A 21,472-nucleotide genomic window follows, 5' to 3' on the forward strand; every position below is an offset into this window, starting at 1 on the left:
CAGCCTCCTGAATAGTTGAGATTACTGGCATACGCCACCACGCCTGGCTACTTTTTGTATTTTTAGTAGAGATGGGGTTTCACCATGTTGGCTTGGCTGGTCTCGAACTCCTGACCTCAGGTGATCCATCCACCTCAGCATCCCAAAGTCCTGGGATTACAGGTGTGAGCCACTGTGCCTGGCCTATCTGGAAGCTCTTAACCCTGTAAAATGGGCATCCTTTTAAGTGAGCGCTTATAGATTTACTTCTTTTTAAAAGTTCTGAGGTTTTTTTTTTTTTTTTTTTTGAGTTCCTTAATTGACTAAACCAGTGCTGGTCTAATAGATAATCGGGTTATCTATTAGACCAGCACTGGTTTAGTCAATTAAGGAACTCAAAAAATGAGTTTTGAGTTTTTTTAATCTTGTCAAAAATGTTAATAGTGATTATACTTGAACCTGTATCAAGTATTTTATAAGATAAATTCCTGTGGACTGCTGTGTCCAAACTAGTCTCTGAACACACTTTTACTACATTCTAGTCTAAATAGTTTGTTTTGTTTTGTCTTTTGAGATGGAGTCTTGCTCCGTCGCCAGGCTGGAGTGCAGTGGCGCAATTTCGGCTCACTGCAACCTCTGCCTTTCGAGTTCAAGCGATTCTCCTGCCTCAGCCTCCCAAGTAGCTGGGATTACAGGTGCCCGCCACCATGCCCAGCTAATTTTTTGTATTTTAGTAGAGATGGGGTTTCACCATGTTGTCCAGGATGGTCTCGAACTCCTGACCTCATGATCCGCCCTCCTCGGCCTCCCAAAGTGCTGGGATTACAGGCATGTGCCACTGTGCCCGGTCCTCTAGTCTAAATAGTTTTAAGAGGATTACTTTGTAATAACGATATAGAAGGAGTTTAGGCCTCTGTGGCAGTAAAATAAATTGAAGCTCATTGAAGACTGCTTGCTCTCTCCTATATTCGAATAGGAAAGTAAAAATCAGAAGCAAGGAGAACAATTGAGATACTCTAGTAGTAAGGCAATACTGATCTATACAAAGGTTTTTTTTTTTGGTGATCCTTGAAGGACAAGGAAGAAATGATAGACATTTCAAAAAGGACTTGGTAATTACATGAGAAACAAAAGGAGTCAAATATAATTCCAAAAATTTTAGCTTAGGGTCACTAATAGAATGATAATGACAAGAACAAAAATAACGTGAGAAGGAAAGTGTTTTAGAAGAAAAGATACTGGATACACTTCTAAACATGTTTTAGTTCAAGGTGACATTGAGATCAACTGGCAATGTCCAAGAGGCAGTTGGAGATATGAGTTTAGAGTTCAAGTGTAAGGATAAGAATGGAGAACCAATTTGGGATCATCAGCTTAATAGGTAAATTCTTGAGGATGAGTGAGTTGATTCGGTCAGATGGCTAAAAGTTAGCTATTTTCAATAGCTCAGTATTCTAAAATCAAAGAAGAGAAGCACTGGCAATCATTGTCAGTGAAACTGAGAGAAGTCAAAGAAAATTACTAATTGAAAAGCTGTTCAATTTACAAAAAAAAACTAATTGGTCACCTAAGAGCAAAAGTTGCATGCTGGTGGGCTTTGGGTACCACAATTTTGTTTTTAAGACATTTCAAGGCCGGGCGTGGTGGCTCACGCCTGTAACCCCAGCACTTTGGGAGGCTGAGGCAGGCAAATCACCTGAGGTCAGGAGTTCAAGACCAGCCTGGCCAAGATGGTGAAACCCTGTCTCTACTAAAAACACACACACAAAAAATTAGACGGGTGTGACAGCGTGTGCCTGTAATCCCAGCTACTTGGGAGGCTGAGACAGGAGAATTGCTTGAACCTGGGAGGGGGAGGTTGCAGTGAGCTGAGACCACGCCAGTTGCACACCAGCCTGGGCGACAAGAGTGAAACTCCATCTCAAAAAAAAAAAAAAGACATTTTGAACTGGTTAGCAACAACCTAAATGGGAAATTTTCCCTTGAAAACTTTGATTCCTGACTTATTTGGAAAAATCTGAAAATCTGTCTGTGTTGGACCAGTGTTTTCACATGGCAATAATTCACCTGTTGCTGATCAGTGGTCACCTCTTTTAGACAGCCTGTGCTCTCCAGTTCAAGTTCTACAGTGTCTGTTCCATACTTTTACTTTGTTTGCTTAGCCATCTCAGCATTTGGATTTTCAAGACAAATCTATTAAGGCAAATCCACATTGACTTATAATGAATTTTTTTTTTTAATTTCTACAATTTATTTGAATTCATTATCTGAGTCTCCAGTCTTTGCATGTTTTTTATTTTTTAGAGGCTGCCTCCATTCGAAACATTTTCTCAGGGACCTACGTTGCAGTTCACTCTTCGCTGGACAGGAGAGACCAATGATAAATCTACAGCTCCTATTGCCAAACCTCTTGCCACTAGAAATTCAGAGAGTCTCCATCAGGAAAACAAGCCTGGTTCAGTTAAACCTACTCAAACTATTGGTAAGAAACATTGCAATCAAAATAATGGTTTGCAGAGTTAGGTCTTGTGCTTTAGATTAATTCATTTGTGTTTTGCTTTATGCGATTCTTCTTTTTTTTTTTTTTTTTTTTTGAGACGGAGTCTTGCTCTGCTGCCCAGGCAGGAGTGTAGTAGCGCGATTTCGGCTCACTGCAACCTCTGCCTCGTGGGTTCAAACGATTCTCCTGCCTCAGCCTCCCGAGTAGTTGTGACTACAGGCTAATTTTTTGTAGTTTTAGTAGAGACAGGGTTGGCCGGGCGCAGTGGCTCACACCTGTAATCCCAGCATTTGGGAGACCGAGACGGGCGGATCACAAGGTCAGGAGATGAAGACCATCCTGGCTAACATGGTGAAACCCCATCCCTACTAAAAATACAAAAAAATTTAGCCGGGCGTGGTGGCGGGCACCTGTAGTCCCAGCTACTTGGGAGGCTGAGGCACGAGAATGGCATGAACCCGGGAAGCAGAGGTTGCAGCCGAGGTTGCGCCACTGCACTCCAGCTTGGGCGACAGAACAATACTCCGTCTCAAAAAAAATAAATAAAAGTAAGTCAGTAAATTAATAAAGTAGAGACGAGGTTTCACCATGTTAGCCAGGATGATCTCTATCTTCTGACCTCATGATCTGCCCGCCTCAGCCTCTCAAAGTGCTGGGATTACAGGCGAGAGCCACCTCTCCTGGCCTCTATGTGATTAGTCTTTCGGAAATATTATTTGGCTTATTAGGTAGGTTATGAATCATGTTAAATTAGGGTTCTCCTATATTAAGTGTAAAGTTTTGTGTTGAAGTAATAGTAAAAATTCTTTATCCAGAACCTTTGTGCCAAGTGTGCCTAGAAATTGGAATTGAAAAAAAAAAATTTTATAGAAGCATGATATGGTACATAGTATAGATATCATATATAAGATCTTGAAGTGGGGTCCTCATGGTAACTTAGGGCAAGTTTTTCCACTAAACAGATTTGCCGGAAACTTACAAGAAAACTATTGGTTTTCAGATTAGCTTTTAAGATTTTGGAATCACAACTATAAAGAGCTTTGGAGCTAAGTTTTTTTTTGTTTTGTTTTGTTTTGTTTTGTTTTTTTGAGACGGAGTCTCACTCTGTTGCCCAGACTGGAGTGCAGTGGCATAATCTCGGCTCACTGCAAGCTCTGCCTCCCTGGTTCATGCCATTCTCCTGCCTCAGCCTCCTGAGTAGCTGGGATTACAGGCGCCCGCCACCACGACCAGCTAATTTTTTTTTTTTTTTTTTGTATTTTTAGTAGAGACGGGGTTTCACCTTGTTAGCCAGGATGGTCTCAATCTCCTGACCTCGTGATCCGCCCGCCTTGGCCTCCCAAAGTGCTGGGATTACAGGCATGAGCCACCGTGCCCAGCCCAGGAGCTATGTTTTTTATCACTCACATACAAGTTTTTCTGTTTGTTTTTTGTTTGTTTGTTTTGTTTGTTGTTTTGTTTTTTGAGATGGAGTCTCGCTGTCTCGCCCAGGCTGGAGTGCAGTGGTGCGATCTCAGCTCACTGCAAGCTCCACCTCCTGGGTTCACGCCAATCTCCTGCCTCAGCCTCCCGAGTAGCTGGGACTACAGGCGCCGGCCACCATGCCCGGCTAATTTTTTTTTTTTCTTTTCGTATTTTTAGTAGAGACGGGGTTTCACCGTGTTAGCCAGGATAGTCTCGATCTCCTAACCTCATGATCTGCCTGCCTCGGGCTCCCAAAGTGCTGAGATTACAGGCGTGACCCACCACGCCCTGACTAATTTTTTTGTATTTTTAGTAGAGATGGGGTTTCACTGTGTTAGCCAGGATGGTCTCAATCTCCTGACGTCGTGATCCGCTCGCCTGGGCCTCCCAAAGTGCTGGGAATTACAGGTGTGAGCCACCGCACCGAGGCTGCAGTGCAGTGGCGTGATCTTGGCTCAGCACAACCTCCGCCTCCCGGTTTCAAGCAATTCTCCTGCCTCAGCCTCCCGAGTAGCTGAGATTACAGGCACGCACCACCATGCCTGGCTAATTTTTGTATTTTTAGTAGAGACAGGGTTTCATCGTGTTGGCCAGGCTTGTCTCAAACTACTGACCTCAGGAGATCCACCCATCTCGGCCTCCCAAAGTGCTGGGATTATAGGCATGAGCCATCGTGCCCAGCCAGTTTTTAAGAAGAGAAAACATTTACAAATAGAGTTAACTTTCTGCTGAGTTTAAGGCCCAAGTTGCAGTATTCTATCATTTTAATTTTACTTTTTTTTTTTTGAGACAGAGTCTCTCTCTGTCACACTGGCTGGAGGGCAGTGGTGCCATCTCGGCTCACTGAAACCACTGCCTCCCAGGCTCAAGCGATCCTCCCACCTTAGCCCTCCATATAGATGGGACTACAGGCTCGTGCCACCACACCCTGTTAATTTTTGTATTTTTCGGTAGAGATGGGATTTTGCTGTCACCCACGCTGGCCTCAAACTCCTGAGCTCCAGCAATCTACCTACCTTAGCGTCCCAAAGTACTGGGACTACAGGCTTGAGCCACTGCGCCTGGCCAAGTTCTGTCATTTTTATATCTGTCCAGTAGGTACATTGTCCTTGACCTGAGAGAGCACTCGTGTCTTTATCTGCCTGTTTAAAGAAGGCAGAAGGCTTAAGTTGTCCTCTTTGACAACTCATGTACACTCATTGTGTGCAGGTTACAGTAATGGTCAGATTAAAGAGATATAAGAAATGGGGCTGGGTGCAGTGGCTGACATCTGTAATTCCAGCACTTTGGGAGACCAGGGTGGATGGATTGCTTGAAGCCCAGGAGTTCAAGACCAGCCTGGGCAACACAGTGACACCCTGTTGCTTATAAAAAATAAAAAGTATAAATAAAATAAGAAATGGCTTGTGTCAAGGCAAAGGTTTTGCAAGTAAACTGTAGTGTGGGCACTTCTCAGAATACTCAGGAGCCAGTGAAATAGGTAAAAGGTTGCATCAAAGCTAAGAAAAAGTTCTATACAAATTATACCTAATTGTTAATTATGTAAAGAAATATAAATACCTTTTTTTTCTTCTTATGTCTGAAGGGAAATATACTAGAATCATTTGTCATTATCTTTTTAGATTTGAAATAATTTTTTTTTTTTTTGGAGACGGAGTCTTGCTCCCTCGCCCAGGCTGGAGTGCAGTGGCGCAACCTCAGCTCACTGCACCCCGCCTCCCGGGTTCAAGCAATTCTCCTGCCTCATCCTCCCAAGTAGCTGGGACTACAGGCGTGTGCCACCATGCCTGGCTAGTTTATATATATATATGTATATATATATAGAAACCTCTGTTTTTTTTTTCATAGAGATGGGGTTTCACCATGTTAGCCAGGCTGGTCTCAAACTTCTGACCCTAAGCAGTCTGCCCACCTCGGCCTCCCAAAGTGCTGGGATTGCAGACATGAGCCACCGTGCCCGGCCTGAAATAATTTTAATATAATAAGTATAACTTACTTTCTGATAAACCAACACTTAGTGCCTGCTCACACCTGGGATCTGAGAATACAAACACCAATTAAAACCACACTCTGGGCTGGGCACGGTGACTCATATCTGTAATCCTAGCACTTTTGGAGGCTGAGATGAGCAGATTGCCTGAGCTCAGGAGTTCGAGACCAGCCTGGGCAATATGGTGAAACCCTGTCTCTACTAAAATACAAAAAATCAGCCGAGTGTGGTGGCGGGTGCCTGTAATCCCAGCTACTCAGGAGGCTGAGTCATGAGAATTGCTTGAACCCAGGAGGTGGAGGTTGCAGTGAGCTGAGATTGCGCCACTGCACTCCAGCCTAGGCACCAAAGTGAATCTCTGTCTCAACAACAAAAAAACACATTCTGACCTCAGCGTGCTTAAAACAGCATGGTAATGACATATAATTACTTGGAGTTATTTTTATAATTGTTTAGGACATAGGAGGTGGTTTTTTGTTTTTGTTTCTGTTTTTTTGTTTTTTGTTTTTTGTTTTTGACAGAGTCTTGCTCAGTCGCCCATACTGGAGTGTAGTGGCGTGATCTCAGCTCACTGCAAGCTCCGCCTCCCAGGTTCACGCCATTCTCCTGCCTCAGCCTCCGGAGTAGCTGGGACCACAGGTGCCCGCCGCTACGCCTGGCTTATTTTTTTGTATTTTTAATAGAGATGGGGTTTCATTGTGCTAATTAGCCAGGATGGTCTCGATCTCCTGACCTCATGATCCACCCACCTCAGCCTCCCAAAGTGCTGGGATTACATGCGTGAGCCACCGTGCCTGGCTCTGTTTTTGTTTTTTGAGACCAAGTTTCGCTCTTGTCACCCAGGCGGAAGTGCAGTGGTGTGGTCTTGCCTCACTGCAACCTCTGCCTCCTAGGTTCAAGCAGTTCTCCTGTTTCCGCCTCCTGAGTAGCTGGGATTGCAGGTGCCCTCCATCATGCCCTGCTAATTTTTTATATTTTTAATTACAGATGGGGTTTCGCCATGTTGGGCAGGCTGGTCTCTAACTCCTGATCTCGTGATCCTCCTGCCTTGGCCTCCCAATGTGCTGGGATTACAGGTGTGAGCCACTGTGGCCGGCCAGAAGTGCTTTTTAAGGAAAAAATATGTCCTGCCAATAGACCTTAATATCAGATTAGGGATGCTGATTATGGGTATTGTTCCCACAATCATCAGTTGAGAGAGATAACAGAAATGTATTTAAATACCACAAGTAGAATTCTGTGAAACCTTTAATATTTAATAGTTTTTGTGAGGTATGTTATTTTGCTTTTCAAAAGCAATGTTTTTATTGAATATAAAAGTGTATATTTTCAGCTGTTAAAGAATCATTGACTACAGATCTACAGACAAGAAAAGAAAAGGATACTCCAAATGAAAACCGACAAAAATTAAGAATATTTTATCAGGTAAACATAGCTAACCCTTCTTAAAGTAATTATGAAATGTATTTGTTTTTTGTATGTCAAACATGAAAATTTTTTGTTCATTTTTATTTTTTTTATTTATTTATTTGAGACAGGATCTCACTTTGTTGCCCAGGCTGGAGTGCAGTGGTGCAGTCTTGGCTCACGGCAACCTCTGCCTCCTGGGTTCAACCGGATTCTCACGCCTCATCCTCCCCAGTAACTAATTACAAGCACACGCCACCACTCCCGGCTAATTTTTGTAGTTTTTGTGTAGACGAGGTTTTACCATGTTGCCCAGGCTTGTCTTGAGCTCCAAGCGATACATTTGACAGTGTCTGCCTTGGCCTCCCAAAATGCTGGGATTAACAGGCGTGAGTGACCTTGCCTCGCTGGGCGTATTTAATTAAAGAGAATATCTCTAATTTGATTTTCCTTTTAAATTTTTTAAGCGATTTTTAGAAGTGATATTTAAACAAAATATCTTGTTATGTGTAAATTGGAGATTTGCTTTTTTTTTTTTTTTTTTTTTTTTTTTAGTTTCTCTATAACAACAATACAAGGCAACAAACTGAAGCAAGAGATGACCTGCATTGCCCTTGGTGTACTCTGAACTGCCGCAAACTTTATAGTTTACTCAAGCATCTTAAACTCTGCCATAGCAGATTTATCTTCAACTATGTTGTGAGTAATTTTTCATATTTTCTCAATTTGTGTTAAGAAATCTCTTGCACCCCATAAATACATACACCTATGTACCCACAAAAATTTTTTAAATTAAAAAAGGGAAAAAATATGCATTAAGTATAAGATAGCATGACTTTCAGAAATTGTACTTTGTATAAAAATAACAAATTTCTGTATTTGATAGATTGCTGTATATATGGATTACAGTGAATGATTCAGTTGACATATATTTGGAATTATAATTAATGTTTGTGTAGTGTCTCTAATTGACTCACAAAATCTTCAACCAACTCTTTGAATTGATAATTTTCTTATTCTTGCTCAACCAAGAAATAATTTGTACAAAGTCACCAAGCAATAAATGACATAGTTAAGATTTTAACACATTTTGTTGACCCCAGGTCTTCTGATTGCCTGTTTACCATGCTGGTGTGCCTGGCCTATTTTCGTTTTCTAAATATTAAGAGCCCACAAATTCTTTAATTAAATTGGAGGGATATTTAGGATAGGATAATTAATTTTTTTTTGGACATTTTTGTTGCAGTATCATCCAAAAGGTGCTAGGATAGATGTTTCTATCAATGAGTGTTACGACGGCTCCTATGCAGGAAATCCTCAGGATATTCATCGCCAACCTGGATTTGCTTTTAGTCGCAATGGACCAGTTAAGAGAACACCTATCACACACATTCTTGTGTGCAGGTAGGTAAAAAGGGCATATAACAAAAGTTTAAGCTCTGATTTTTACTAATGTTGGAGGAACAAAGGAGCCAGACGAAGCTACTAGTTAGTTAGGTGGAAATAATTATTTTTCAGTATTAGGTGTCTATGGGGTTGTTAACTGCTTTATAACACTTGATAGCTCCTATTTCTAGAGAAGTTTTCTCACTTTTTCTTTGAACTTTATACTCAAGTTTTAATGATGTTAATGTCACTACTGCTGCAGTGGTTATTGGGATTAAAGAATTCTGTCAGTAGAAGTTTCTGAATAATTGCTTGAACCTGAGAGGTCGAGGTTGCAGTGAGCCGAGGTCGTGCCATTGCACTCCGGCCTGGGCAACAAGAGCGAAACTTCGTCTCAAATAATAATAATAGTAATAAATAAAATTACAAAGAGGGAATTTTTAATCTTAGTAAAACTGCAAAAAATTTTAAGGCAGGTGTATGCATATGTAACCAGTGTTACAGCTTTTCTGCTTTGTGAATATACATGAGTTAGAATACACAGTTTTGACATGTAGGATTTTATATGCATATTCCTATCTGAATGTGCCCTAACTAGCACTTCATTTCTTTTTCCTCCTTTTTAACTGTAACTTTTCACACCCAGAAAGACAGTTTTAAAACTGTTTGAATTAATATGTAATAGGTTTGATTTACATTATGTACCGAAAGAAAATAACTAGTGGGGGTGTGCCTCTAATACTGTTGTTTTATGGTCAGTTTTATAAAATGGTGATGCAGATTATCACAGATCTCAACTCCTAGTCAGGAGGTTAGATGGTATACATGTAGAGGCCATAAATTAACATTTATTTCTTTTCATTAGGCCAAAACGAACAAAAGCAAGCATGTCTGAATTTCTTGAATCTGAAGATGGGGAGGTAGAACAGCAAAGAACATATAGTAGTGGCCACAATCGTCTGTATTTCCATAGTGATACCTGCTTACCTCTCCGTCCACAAGAAATGGAAGTAGATAGTGAAGATGAAAAGGATCCTGAATGGCTAAGAGAAAAAACCATTACAGTAATTATTATTATCTTTATTGGCAATTATCTTGGAATATTATTAATTTGTTTTGAAAATTGCTTACTATGAACTAGACTTCTAGTGTAAAGGAACTTTTTTTAAAAAAAAATTAAGGAATCCAGAAATGTACAGTTTTTAAAATTATGTCACTTTAAAACTTAAGCAAGTAAGACTGGTGGCGGTTGCTAACACCTGTAATCCCAGCACTTTGCGAGGCAGGCGCATTGCCTGAGTTCAGGAGGTCAAGACCAGTCTGGACAGCATGGCGAAACCTGGTCTGTACTAAAAATACAAAAAATTAGCCGGGCATGGTGGCATGCACTTGTAGTCCCAGCTATTCAGTTGGCTGACACAGGAGTGTCACTTAACCCCAGGAGATGGAGGTTGCAGTGAGCCAAGGTTGCACCACTGCACTCCAGCCTGGGTGACAGCGAGATCCTGTAGCAAAACAAAAAAGTTACCAAGTTAAAGGGAAGATGGATTTTCTTCAAGTAAATTTGTATTGTGTGTTTTCATTTTTATATTTATAGGTAATCGTAATTTAGGCTTTCCCTTTTTAAATGACGGCAGGTGTGCTGGCTCACGCCTGTAATCCCAACACTTTGGTAGGGCGAGTTGGGCTGATCACCTGAGGTCAGGAGTTTGAGGACAGCCTGGCCAACATGGCAAAACCCCATCTCTACTAAAAGAAAATACAACAGTTAACTGGGCATGGTAGCGTGTGCTTGAGATCCCAGCTACTCGGGAGGCTGAGACAGGAGAATCGCTTGAACCCGGGAGGTCAAGGTTTCAGTGAGCTGAGATCGTGCCACTGTGCTTCAGCCTGGGCGATAGAGAAGACTCTGTCTCTAAATAAATAAATAAATTAAATTAAATTAAATTAAATTAAATTACTGCTTAAATAGAAGTTAATTTTAAGAAATGTTGCCACTTTGCTGTATAAATATATTGTGGTATTTTTAGTTCCAAAACATTCTGTTTTTGACATTCTCACAAATTTTTCTTAAAATATGTGTTTAATAGGTGTTTTTCTTTCTTTTTCCCAGCAAATTGAAGAATTTTCTGATGTTAATGAAGGAGAGAAAGAAGTGATGAAACTCTGGAATCTCCATGTCATGAAGCATGGGTAGGGTATTTCTAAATTAATTTAAATATTTTATTATTCTTTATGGTCTTTTACATTCTAGAAATCTGCATGTGTTAGAATCTTATTTAAAATTCTATTAATGTATATTTGTCCCAAATTTTATTCTAGTCCGATGTTTTTTCGTTTGGCAGGTTTTTTTTAGGTACAAAGACCTTCCTTTTGGTATTATTTATAACAATGAATTAATATTATATTCACTAGTATTAATAAAATCAGATCAAAAACCGGGCCTCGTCTTTAGAACTTGTTGCAGAGATGTGAGTCATTGCAGCATTATATATCAGGGTTGTGATTCTGTCAGCTTTCAAGAGGAAACAGGCTGCTGCAACCCTGGTGTCCGTAGGAAAGGGTGTCATCATCATAAACCCTCCTCAGAAATCACTGGTGCCCATCCTAACTCTTGTAGTAGTGTTTCTCCCATGCTTGCAAACTCTATCAGGGTTGACTCGTTCACACTCAAAACATTTTATAGAGCTGGGCACAGTGGCTCATGCCTGTAATCCCAGCACTTTGGGAGGCCAAGGCGGGTGGATCACTTGAGGTCAGAAGTTCGAGACCAGCCTGGCCAACATGGTGAAACCCTGTCTCCACTAAATGTACAAAACTTAGCTGGGTGCAGTGTCACACACCTGTAATCCCAGTTACTCAGGAGGCTGAGGCACTAGAATCATTTGAAGAACCCAGGAAATGGAAATTGCAGTGAGCCAAGATTGCACCACTGCACTCCAGCCTGGGCAACAGGGTGAGACCCCATCTCCAAAAAAAAAAAAAAAAAAAGCCACCTTGGTGGGACCCACGACCAGGGAGCGGCAGAAGGCAAGACAGAGCTGTAGGTTCATTTAATGACCCAATTTTCATGCCTTTTATTGCCACGTGTTACATGTCTGGAAATCCTGAAAATTACCACAGTTATTACCACAGTTTTTAACAATTGGTTAATTTTTCAGAATAAAACGTGGCTTTTTGGATTTGTTTACCATTTCATAGAGGTGAAAGGAGAATCATTTTTGTTTCTTATTCCTTTGTGGCTAAAAGTATGTTCCCGGCTTGGTGTGGTGGCTCACACTTATAATGCTGGCACTTTAGGATGCCAAGGCAGGAGGATCACTTGAGTTGAGGAATTCAAGACCAACCTGGGCAACATAGTGAGACCTTGTCTGTACTAAATTTTTTTTTTATTTTATTTTGAGACGAAGTCTCCCTCTGTCGCCCAGGCTGTAGTGCAGTGGTGCGATCTCGACTCTGCAAGCTCCGCCTCCCAGGTTCATGCCATTCTCCTGCCTCAGCTTCCCGAGCAGCTGGGACTACAGGCACCCGCCACCACGCCCAGCTAATTTTTTGCATTTTTAGTAGAGACGGGGTTTCACCGTGTTAGCCAGGACGATCTTGGTCTCCTGACCTTGTGGTCCACCTGCCTCAACCTCCCAAGGTGCTGGAATTACAGGTGTAATTACCCGGCCCAAATATTTTATGCTTTTAAGACTGCTTATGAAATTGAAGAACAGAAATTATATCTACTGTTCTAATGGCACCTGTTTAAGCTTAAGTTAGATTAAATCTCTTGAAATTTTCTAAAATGGTAAGCTCATTCAGATGATTGAATCTCAGTTTCTCTATAGTTTTACCACTTCTTTAATCATCTTTTATTTACTGGAATTGGATATAGTCTTATAATGGTTATCACTGTTGCATTTGACAAAAATGCTTTGTATTGCTATTGATATTCTGTTTTTATTAAATAGGTTTATTGCTGACAATCAAATGAATCATGCCTGTATGCTGTTTGTAGAAAATTATGGACAGAAAATAATTAAGAAGAATTTATGTCGAAACTTCATGCTTCATCTAGTCAGCATGCATGACTTTAATCTTATTAGCATAATGTCAATAGATAAAGCTGTTACCAAGCTCCGTGAAATGCAGCAAAAATTAGAAAAGGGGGAATCTGCTTCCCCTGCAAACGAAGAAATAATTGAAGAACAAAATGGGACAGCAAATGGTTTTAGTGAAATTAACTCAAAAGAGAAAGCTTTGGAAACAGATAGCGTCTCAGGGGTTTCAAAACAGAGTAAAAAACAAAAACTCTGAAAAGATCTAACCCCATGTTATGGACAAACACTGAAATTACATTTTAGGGAATTCATCCTCTAAGAAGAATTATGTTTTTGTTTTTAATCATAGGTTCCAAACAGGCACTGTTAGATGAAGTAAATGATTTCAACAAGGATATTTGTATCAGGGTTCTACTTCACTTCATTATGCAGCATTACATGTATATCACTTTTATTGATGTCATTAAAACATTCTGTACTTTAAGCATGAAAAGCAATATTTCAAAGTATTTTTAAACTCAACATTTGTCATCAAATATGTTGAATTGATAATCTAGAAGTTATTTCATATATAAATTAGGATTTTTTTGCATTTATGACTGGTTGTTTTTCTACTTTGTAATTGTGAGACATTTTCTTGGGGAGGGAAAATTGGAATGGTTCCCTTTTTTAGAAATTGAAGTGGTCTTCATATATCAACTACAGAAAAGAAAAAAATAGAAATTGAAGGATTTTTATGAAATTATATTGCATTACTATTTGCAGTCAAACTTCGATCCTTGTTTTTGAAATCATTTATCAATTCGGAATGAAAAATTATAATGTAAGATATTTACATTACATAAGTTCATTTTACAATTAAAAAATAGCACTTCTTCATCTTATGCCTGTTTGAGAAGATACTAAATTTTCACATTGTTGACAGTGAAATGCTATGTTGGTTTATAAGATTACTGACCATTTGTTTTCACGTGGATAATTTTAGTGCATTGCTCACCCAGTATTTTTTTTTTTAACTTGAACATTTTGCTTGTTTTGGTTTTTCTTTTTTAATTAGATAATCATATGGAAAATTAAGCTGTTCGTATCTTTAAATTAGGATTGCAAACCAAGGGAAGAACACATTTGAGATTTTAAGATGTCACTTATAAGGGGAGAAGTGTTCTTAAAAAGTCAACCAGAAAACTGTTATGCCTTTTATTTCTTTGCAAGGATGTCCTTGTAATGTGTTTCATGAATAGAATATCCAATACAGATAAGCTGACTTGAATCATTTTGAGCAATTTTGCCCTGTGTTATATGTGTTTCACGCACATATTTGCAGTTGGATTTTCTCCAACAGAAAGTGGATTCACTACTGGCACATTAACAAGCACCAATAGGTTTTTATTCCAACTCCGAGCACTGTGGTTGAGTAACATCACCTCAATTTTTTATTATCCTTAAAGATATTGCATTTTCATATTCTTTATTTATAAAGGATCAATGCTGCTGTAAATACAGGTATTTTTAATTTTAAAATTTCATTCCACCACCATCAGATGCAGTTCCCTATTTTGTTTAATGAAGGGATATATAAGCTTTCTAATGGTGTCTTCAGAAATTTATAAAATGTAAATACTGATTTGATTGGTCTTTAAGATGTGTTTAACTGTGAGGCTATTTAACGAATAGTGTGGATGTGATTTGTCATCCAGTATTAAGTTCTTAGTCATTGATTTTTGTGTTTAAAAAAAATAGGAAAGAGGGAAACTGCAGCTTTCATTACAGATTCCTTGATTGGTAAGCTCTCCAAATGGTGAGTTCTAGTAAACTCTGATTTTGCCTCTGGATAGTAGATCTCGAGCGTTTATCTCGGGCTTTAATTTGCTAAAGCTGTGCACATATGTAAAAAAAAAAAAAAATAGATTATTTTAGGGGAGATGTAGGTGTAGAATTATTGCTTATGTCATTTCTTAAGCAGTTATGCTCTTAATGCTTAAAAGAAGGCTAGCATTGTTTGCACAAAAAGTTGGTGATTCCCTCCCCCAAATAGTAATAAAATTACTTCTGTTGAGTAAACTTTTTATGTCATCGTAAAAGCTGAAAAAATCCCTTTGTTTCTATTTATAAAAAAAAAGTGCTTTTCTATATGTACCCTTGATAACAGATTTTGAAGAAATCATGTAAGATGATAAAGCATTTGAATGGTACAGTAGATGTAAAAAAAATTCAGTTTAAAAGAACATTTGTTTTTACATTAAATGTTTATTTGAAATCAAATGATTTTGTACATAAAGTTCAATAATATAAAAGCTGTATTCTGTTTTGGGGTTTTTTTGTTATTATGCATTGTTAACATGTACATTAAAATTTTGATTTAGATAGCATAGTAAGAATTCAGCCTCAAATGAGTCAGAGCTAATAAGAAATTAGTAAAATCTTAATGTGAAATCCTGCTTTCAGCAGTTACAACTAATATGTCATTTATGGTATTACATACATATTTAAAAATTTATAGTTCAGAGTAATGAAGGAGAGAGATTCATTTTTCACAGCATACCCTTTTATACTATTAAAACTTTTAAGGTTTATATGTTTTTAAAACCTAAAAAAAAAAAGAAAAGCAGAGTTGAGTGACAAAATAAATAAGGGGACATTGAATTATAACCTAATAAATATCCAGTTGTAACCCAATGAGTATAAAGTATCCATGAATCTATACTCAGAAATAAGTGTCTGAAAAAATAAACGAATAAACAAATCTGTGCAGAAAAATTCCAAATAATTTATATAGATATTGCCCCTTCAAGAAGTAGAACATTACTCCCCACCCACTAAGAGTGGCTGTTTACAGTGACTTACAGTATTGGGGGTTTGAGGAGATGGGGGAGGATATGGGGAAACCTGACAAACACTGCCTCACCCAGAGGACCAAGGTTAACATAATCAGTGATAAGTCACGACGACAGCATGCACTCTTGAGGAGAACTGCACATCACCTCCGTGGTCTTCCTCCCCCAAATGCAAAAACCTAGGCTAACCATGAGAAAAACACATAAGGAGGGCTTTCTACAAAATACCTAACCAGTACTCCTCCAAACTGTCAGGGCCATCAAAAACAAGGAAAGTCTGAGAAACCGACAGTCTAGAGGAAAACATGATGACTAAATATCATGTGGTATAGGATCATGAGGCAGAAAAAGGACATCAGGTAAAAACTAAGGAAATCTGAATAAAGTATGGACTTGAGTTAATAACAGTGTATCAACACTGGTCCATTAGTTGTAACAAATATCCCACACTAAGACGTTAATAACAGGGGCAACCAAGTACAGGATATATGGAAACCCTCTACTATCTTTGCAACTTTTGTATAAATCTAAAACTATTCTAAAATTTAAAGTTTTATTTTTTTAAAAAGGCAAAAAGTTCAAAAAGAATATTATTTCTTAAAAGCTGGAATGCCAAAAACGTTTAAGATACTTGAATAAAGAAACAAATTAACATTTTGGGGAATATTAGTAATGACCCAAGGCAGAAATAAAACACTGAAATGTATAGTATCCCTAATTTATGTGGGAATGAACAAGGTTCTCTTGGGAAAATGAAATACGGAGAACTAAAGTAAAATATACACACAGTCATGCACTGCACAGTGTTTCGGTCCACGAGGAACCATATACATTACGGTGACCCCATAAGATTTTATGTAGTACCTTTTTAAATGTTTAGATATGGTTAGATACACAGATACCTACTGTGCTACAACTGATCACGGGATTCAGTACAGTCACATGACGTACAGGTTTGCAGTCTAGCAGCAATAGGCTATGCCGTATAACCTAGGTGTGTAGGAAACCCTACCATCTAGGTTTGTATAAGTGTACTCTATGATCACACAATCGTGACATCGCCAGATGACACATTTTTCAGAATGTATCCCCATCATTAAGCAATGCATGACCGCACTTGAAAATTTTAATCGATTTTCGGCTGGACACGGTGGCTCAAGCCTGTAATCCCAGCACTTTGGGAGGCCAAGGCGGGCGGATCACGAGGTCAGGAGATCGAGACCATCCTGGCTAACACGGTGAAACCCCATCTCTACTAAAAATACAAAAAAATTAGCTGGGTGTGGTGGTGGCGGGCGCCTGTAGTCCCAGCTTCTCGGGAGGCTGAGGCAGGAGAATGGCGTGAACCCGGGAGGCGGAGGTTGCAGTGAGCCAAGATTGTGCCACTGCACTTCAGCCTGGGCGACAGAGCGAGACTGTCTCAAAAAAAAAAAAAAAAAAATTTAATCTATTTTCAAATTTTGCAGTGATTTCGTACCAACAGTTTAGCTCAGACTTAACAAAAATAAAATGAGAAAATGCCCCTCTCACCATTAGCTGCTGCCAGAAAGGATTACTGCCCCGAACCTTATCAGTCAGGTCTTCAGTTATGTTGATGTGTCGGTGGATTTCTTCACGCATTTCTTCCAGAATTTTGCAGAGTTCTGCTTCCCAATAATCTTCGTCTAGACAGTCAATTAATTCTGCAAGCTGGACCTTTGTGCTGTAGTACCAAATTTTATTTTCATTTTCATTTTCTGTATCTTCTTCTCTGTTTAAAAATGGGGGGAAATACTTTACATGTTAGACATAATGCCACTTCTCTGAGAGTTTCATCTACCCAGTGAAAAGTTAAAACAAAGCTTATGCACTAAAACTCAATATATGTGCTCACAAGAGATCCCTGCAGGTCTTACTCAAACTTGATTACTCTGAGAAAGGACATCTAAAGAACTTGATACAGAGAAAGATGACCTCAAAATTCAGAACCACATGAGAGTACTTTGTGGAAGCCAGTTTCAGCTACATCTCAATCAACTTTAAGATCATCAGTGTAACAATATGATGAGCAGAATGTATTTAGAATTATTTTATTTTAATTATTTATTGAGAGGAGTTTTGCTCTTGTTGCCTAGGCTGGAGTGCAGTGGCGTGATCTCTGCTCACTGCAACCCCCGGCCTCCCAGGTTCAAGCGATTCTCCTGCCTCAGCCTCCAGAGTAGCTGGGACTGCAGGCATATGCCACCATGCCCAGCTAATTTTTGTATTTTTAGTAGAGATGGAGTTTCACCATGTTGGCCAACATGTTCTCCATCTCGTAACCTTGTGATCTGCCCACCTCGGCCTCCTAAAGTGCTGAGATTACAGGCATGAGCCACCGCACCTGGCCTAGAATTATTTTAGAATAAAATAAATTTATTTTAGAGACAGGGTCTCACTTTGTCACCCAGGCTAGAGTGCAGTGGCACCATCACGGCGCACTGCGTACTCAGACTCCTAGGTTCAAGCAATTCTCCCGCCTCAGCCTCCCAAGTAGCTAGGACTACAGACATGTGCCACCATACCTGGCTAATTTTATAGTTTAGAAATATTTCCATCAAAATGGTGTAAATGGCTTTGCTAAGTTCTGGTTCTTGAAGGAGTTATCTCAGATAATATCTCATCCCTCTTTACTTCTGGACAATCGAAGCCCAAACTGAAGAGAAGAGGGGCTTCCTCTCCAGCCTAAAACTCTCCTAAGGTTCCATTCACTTTTAATGGATTTAAAGACTTCAACAGAGATGGTCACTAACTTAAAAGAAACAAGGCAAATTAATGTCTAGGACTAGACGTAGAGGAACACATATAATGGTATTTCTGTTCCCACTCAAAAGGAATTCAAGAGTATGTGTGAGGCAATTGATGACAGCGAGTCTGATTTTCCTGTTTCCTCAATGGCAAACTGAGGGAACTGAAAAAACTGGGCTTTCGGAGAGATCTGGCTTTAAATAGGCTAATGTGCTTATAGGATACGTGGACATGGACAAAACACAACCTCTCTGTGTCTCTAAGACATTTTATTTACCTCACTTGTAAAATGAGGATATAATAAAACCTGACTGTGTGCCACTATAAAACTTAAAAGTATAATGATAAGGCATCTACCATAGTGCCTGGGCACATTAGTGATCAATAAATGTTAAATATTAAGGTAATAATAAAAATTTAGCAGCATTACAGGAATGAGTCACTCAGTAATTCTGAAGAAAGAAGGGCTATATTAAATCATAGATAAATAAAAGGATACTGGTGGAGTACCCTTATTCTGAAAATCTGCAATCCAAAATGCTCCAAGGTCCAAAAGTTTTTGAGTATCAACATGCTGTTCAAAGGAAATGCTCATGAGAGCATTTCAGATTTTCAGATTAGAAATGATCAACTGGTAAGTATAATGCAAATATTCCAAAGCCCAAAACACTTCTGATCCAAAGCATTTTAGATAAGGATGCTCAACCTATACAGTATTCACTGACTTAACATTTTTCTTCTTGAAGCCACAGAAAAATTCATGAAAGCATAAAGGAGCAAAACAGCAAATACCTGCTAATCCATTCAAAGAAGAGTTGGGATTTTTTTGGTCTGTTTTTTTTAACTTTTCTCTTTTTTTGAGGGGGGGAGGTGGTGAAGGAGTCTCGCTCTGTTGCCCAGGCTGGAGTGCAGTGGCACAATCTCCGCTCACCACAACCTCTGCCTCCCAGGTTCAAGTGATTCTGCCTCAGCCTCCTGAGTAGCTAGGACTACGGGCACATGCCACCATGCCTGTCTAATTTTTATGTTTTTAGTAGAGATGGGGTTTCACCATGTTGGCCAGGCTAATCTCGAACTTCTGGGCTCAAGTGATCCGCCCACCTGGCTTCCTAAAGTGCTGGGATTACAGGCCTGAGCCACCACACCTGGCCACCCTCTTCAAATGAAATATGGGCATTTCCATTGGCCTAGGTCTTCACCTTGTCTACTTTATTGACTTACATTACTTACCTAGTCCCTGAAGACATATACACATTTGCCACCCTTAGAGCTCAACCAAACTGTATTGAATGCATTTATTTGGCAATTAGTGCTTGTATTTTAATTTTCATTTCACATATGTGTTCCATTTTCCTAACTAGATTGAAATAAGCCATTTGATGTACAGAATCCTCTTAGCTATTTTTCTTTCTTTTTAAAAAATTTTGAGACAGGGTCTTGCTTTGTCACTCAGGCTGGAGTGCAGAGGTGCAATCATGGCTCAGTGCAACATCCACCTCCCAGGCTCAAGTGATCCTCCCCCCTCACCCTCTGGCATAGCTCGGACCACAGGTGCGCACCGCCATGCCCGGCTAATTTTTCAATTTTTTTCTAGAGACGAGGTCCTGCTATGTTGCCCAGGCTGGTCTCGAACTCCTGACCTCAAGCAATCGTCCGACTGTGGCCTCTCAAAGGGCTGGGATTACAGGCGTGAGCTATCGCGCCCGGCCAACTATTTTTCTTTAAATTACTTTTTGGTTGTCACTTAGCTCAATAAATATTAATATATGTTTACAAAACCTTTTTTTTTTTTTTTTTTTGAGACGGAGTCTCGCTCTGTCTCCGAGGCTGGAGTGCAGTGGCACGATCTCGGCTCACTGCAACCTCCGCCTCCCGGGTTTTACACCATTCTCCTGCCTCAGCCTCCTGGGTAGCTAGGATTACAGGCGTGCACCACCTACGCCCGGCTAATTTTTTTTTTTTTTGTATTTTTAGTAGAGATGGGGTTTCACTGTGTTAGCCAGGATGGTCTTGAACTCCTGACCTTGTGGTCCGCCCGCCTCGGCCTCCCAAAGTGCTGGGATTACAGGTGTGAGCCACCACGCCCAGCAAACCTTTCTCTTATCTGAACAACCGACCTCAACCACTCAGGGTTGAGTCCCTGTGATAAGGTTTGAGGGTGCCTGAAATGTCACAATGATTCGTCCCCTGGGCTAAGCTCAAACCTAGTGACTTGTCAGGTAAATAAATTAAGGTTATTTCCCGATCATACAAACCTATAACAGCGTGAAGTAGGTTTTAGGCTGGGTTCCCTCTTTTCCACTGCAAAGGAGAGGTAAGTTCTTGCTAAGGTGGTCGGGGTCCTAGCTGGGACACTGGGAAGGTGGCGGGAGATTGGAACATGCAGTAGTTGCATTCTGGAGTTTACTGAGGCTTTCCGAGTGGGGATTCCATGCAGCAGGTCTTAGGGCCCCCCTCCCTCCGGGCGTGGCAGCCCGGGGTGTGGCTCCTGGCACAGATCCGGAGCAGTTGTCATTGGAGTCAATTCGGGACTCCAGCTCCAAGCTTCGGAGTTTCCTAAATTCTGGGGGCTTGTCTCCCTGTACCCCACCCTGACTAATTTCCCTCGGTCGCTGGCGCTGCCCTGTCCCGTAGGTCGCTCGGGCCGCCCTCCTCCGCGACTTTTTTTTCTTTCTCTCGCTGCCTCTGCGGGAGGGGAACGATATTTGGGGGCCCTCCTGCCTTCCTCTCCGAGCCGCGGAAAGGGAGTCGCAGGAAGGAGGTCCGGCCGGCTTTGGGCTCCAGCCAGGGGTCCGCGGAGACTGTGGTCTCCGAAGGCCTTAGACGCGGGGCATGTCGCGAGCCGCGGGCCTCTCTCAGCCGCGCCACCCGCACCCGGAGCGCCGTGCTGAGCCAAGTCCAGGTGCCCCGAGCTCTCCGCCCCGGACTCAATGCTCCCGCGCTCCCCCTAGCGGCCGCCGCGCCACCTCGCCCCCTTCCCAGGCTCGGCGGCGGCGCAGCTCACGTGACCGCGCTCCTATAGAGGGAAGAAAGAAGGTGGCGGTTGAAGGCGTTATTGAGTGGGCTCAATTCGGTTGAGCCTTCTCCCTCCACCCGCTTC

The 21,472-nt window shown here is 40.6% G+C and overlaps 2 protein-coding genes across 3 annotated transcripts in view; one reads left to right on the forward strand and one right to left on the reverse strand.

Annotated features, from left to right (window-relative positions):
• SUZ12 (SUZ12 polycomb repressive complex 2 subunit) overlaps positions 1–15,515 on the forward strand; it is a 62,606-nt gene extending 47,091 nt beyond the window's left edge. For both annotated transcript variants that reach the window (XM_032163056.2, XM_032163057.2), the window contains 7 exons: positions 2,284–2,461; positions 7,267–7,358; positions 7,896–8,039; positions 8,587–8,744; positions 9,592–9,790; positions 10,840–10,919; positions 12,683–15,515. In XM_032163056.2, coding sequence (XP_032018947.1) covers positions 2,284–2,461; positions 7,267–7,358; positions 7,896–8,039; positions 8,587–8,744; positions 9,592–9,790; positions 10,840–10,919; positions 12,683–13,028 — 1,197 coding nt within the window. In that variant the 3' untranslated portion in view covers positions 13,029–15,515. The remainder of the gene's footprint in view (positions 1–2,283; positions 2,462–7,266; positions 7,359–7,895; positions 8,040–8,586; positions 8,745–9,591; positions 9,791–10,839; positions 10,920–12,682) is intronic.
• Positions 15,306–21,256, reverse strand: LOC131384373 (nucleosome-remodeling factor subunit BPTF). The gene is made up of 3 exons (XM_058445131.1): positions 20,628–21,256; positions 17,137–17,356; positions 15,306–15,359 (listed from the first exon to the last, which is right to left on the reverse strand). Exons 1-3 carry the CDS (start codon positions 20,765–20,767, stop codon positions 15,336–15,338), a joined length of 384 nt encoding a protein of 127 aa, XP_058301114.1. The 5' UTR covers positions 20,768–21,256; the 3' UTR covers positions 15,306–15,335.
• Between the last annotated feature and the right edge of the window lie 216 nt (positions 21,257–21,472).

This window comes from Hylobates moloch, unplaced genomic scaffold, assembly GCF_009828535.3.
Source record: "Hylobates moloch isolate HMO894 unplaced genomic scaffold, HMol_V3 SCAFFOLD_10, whole genome shotgun sequence".
Classification (NCBI taxonomy): domain Eukaryota; kingdom Metazoa; phylum Chordata; class Mammalia; order Primates; family Hylobatidae; genus Hylobates; species Hylobates moloch.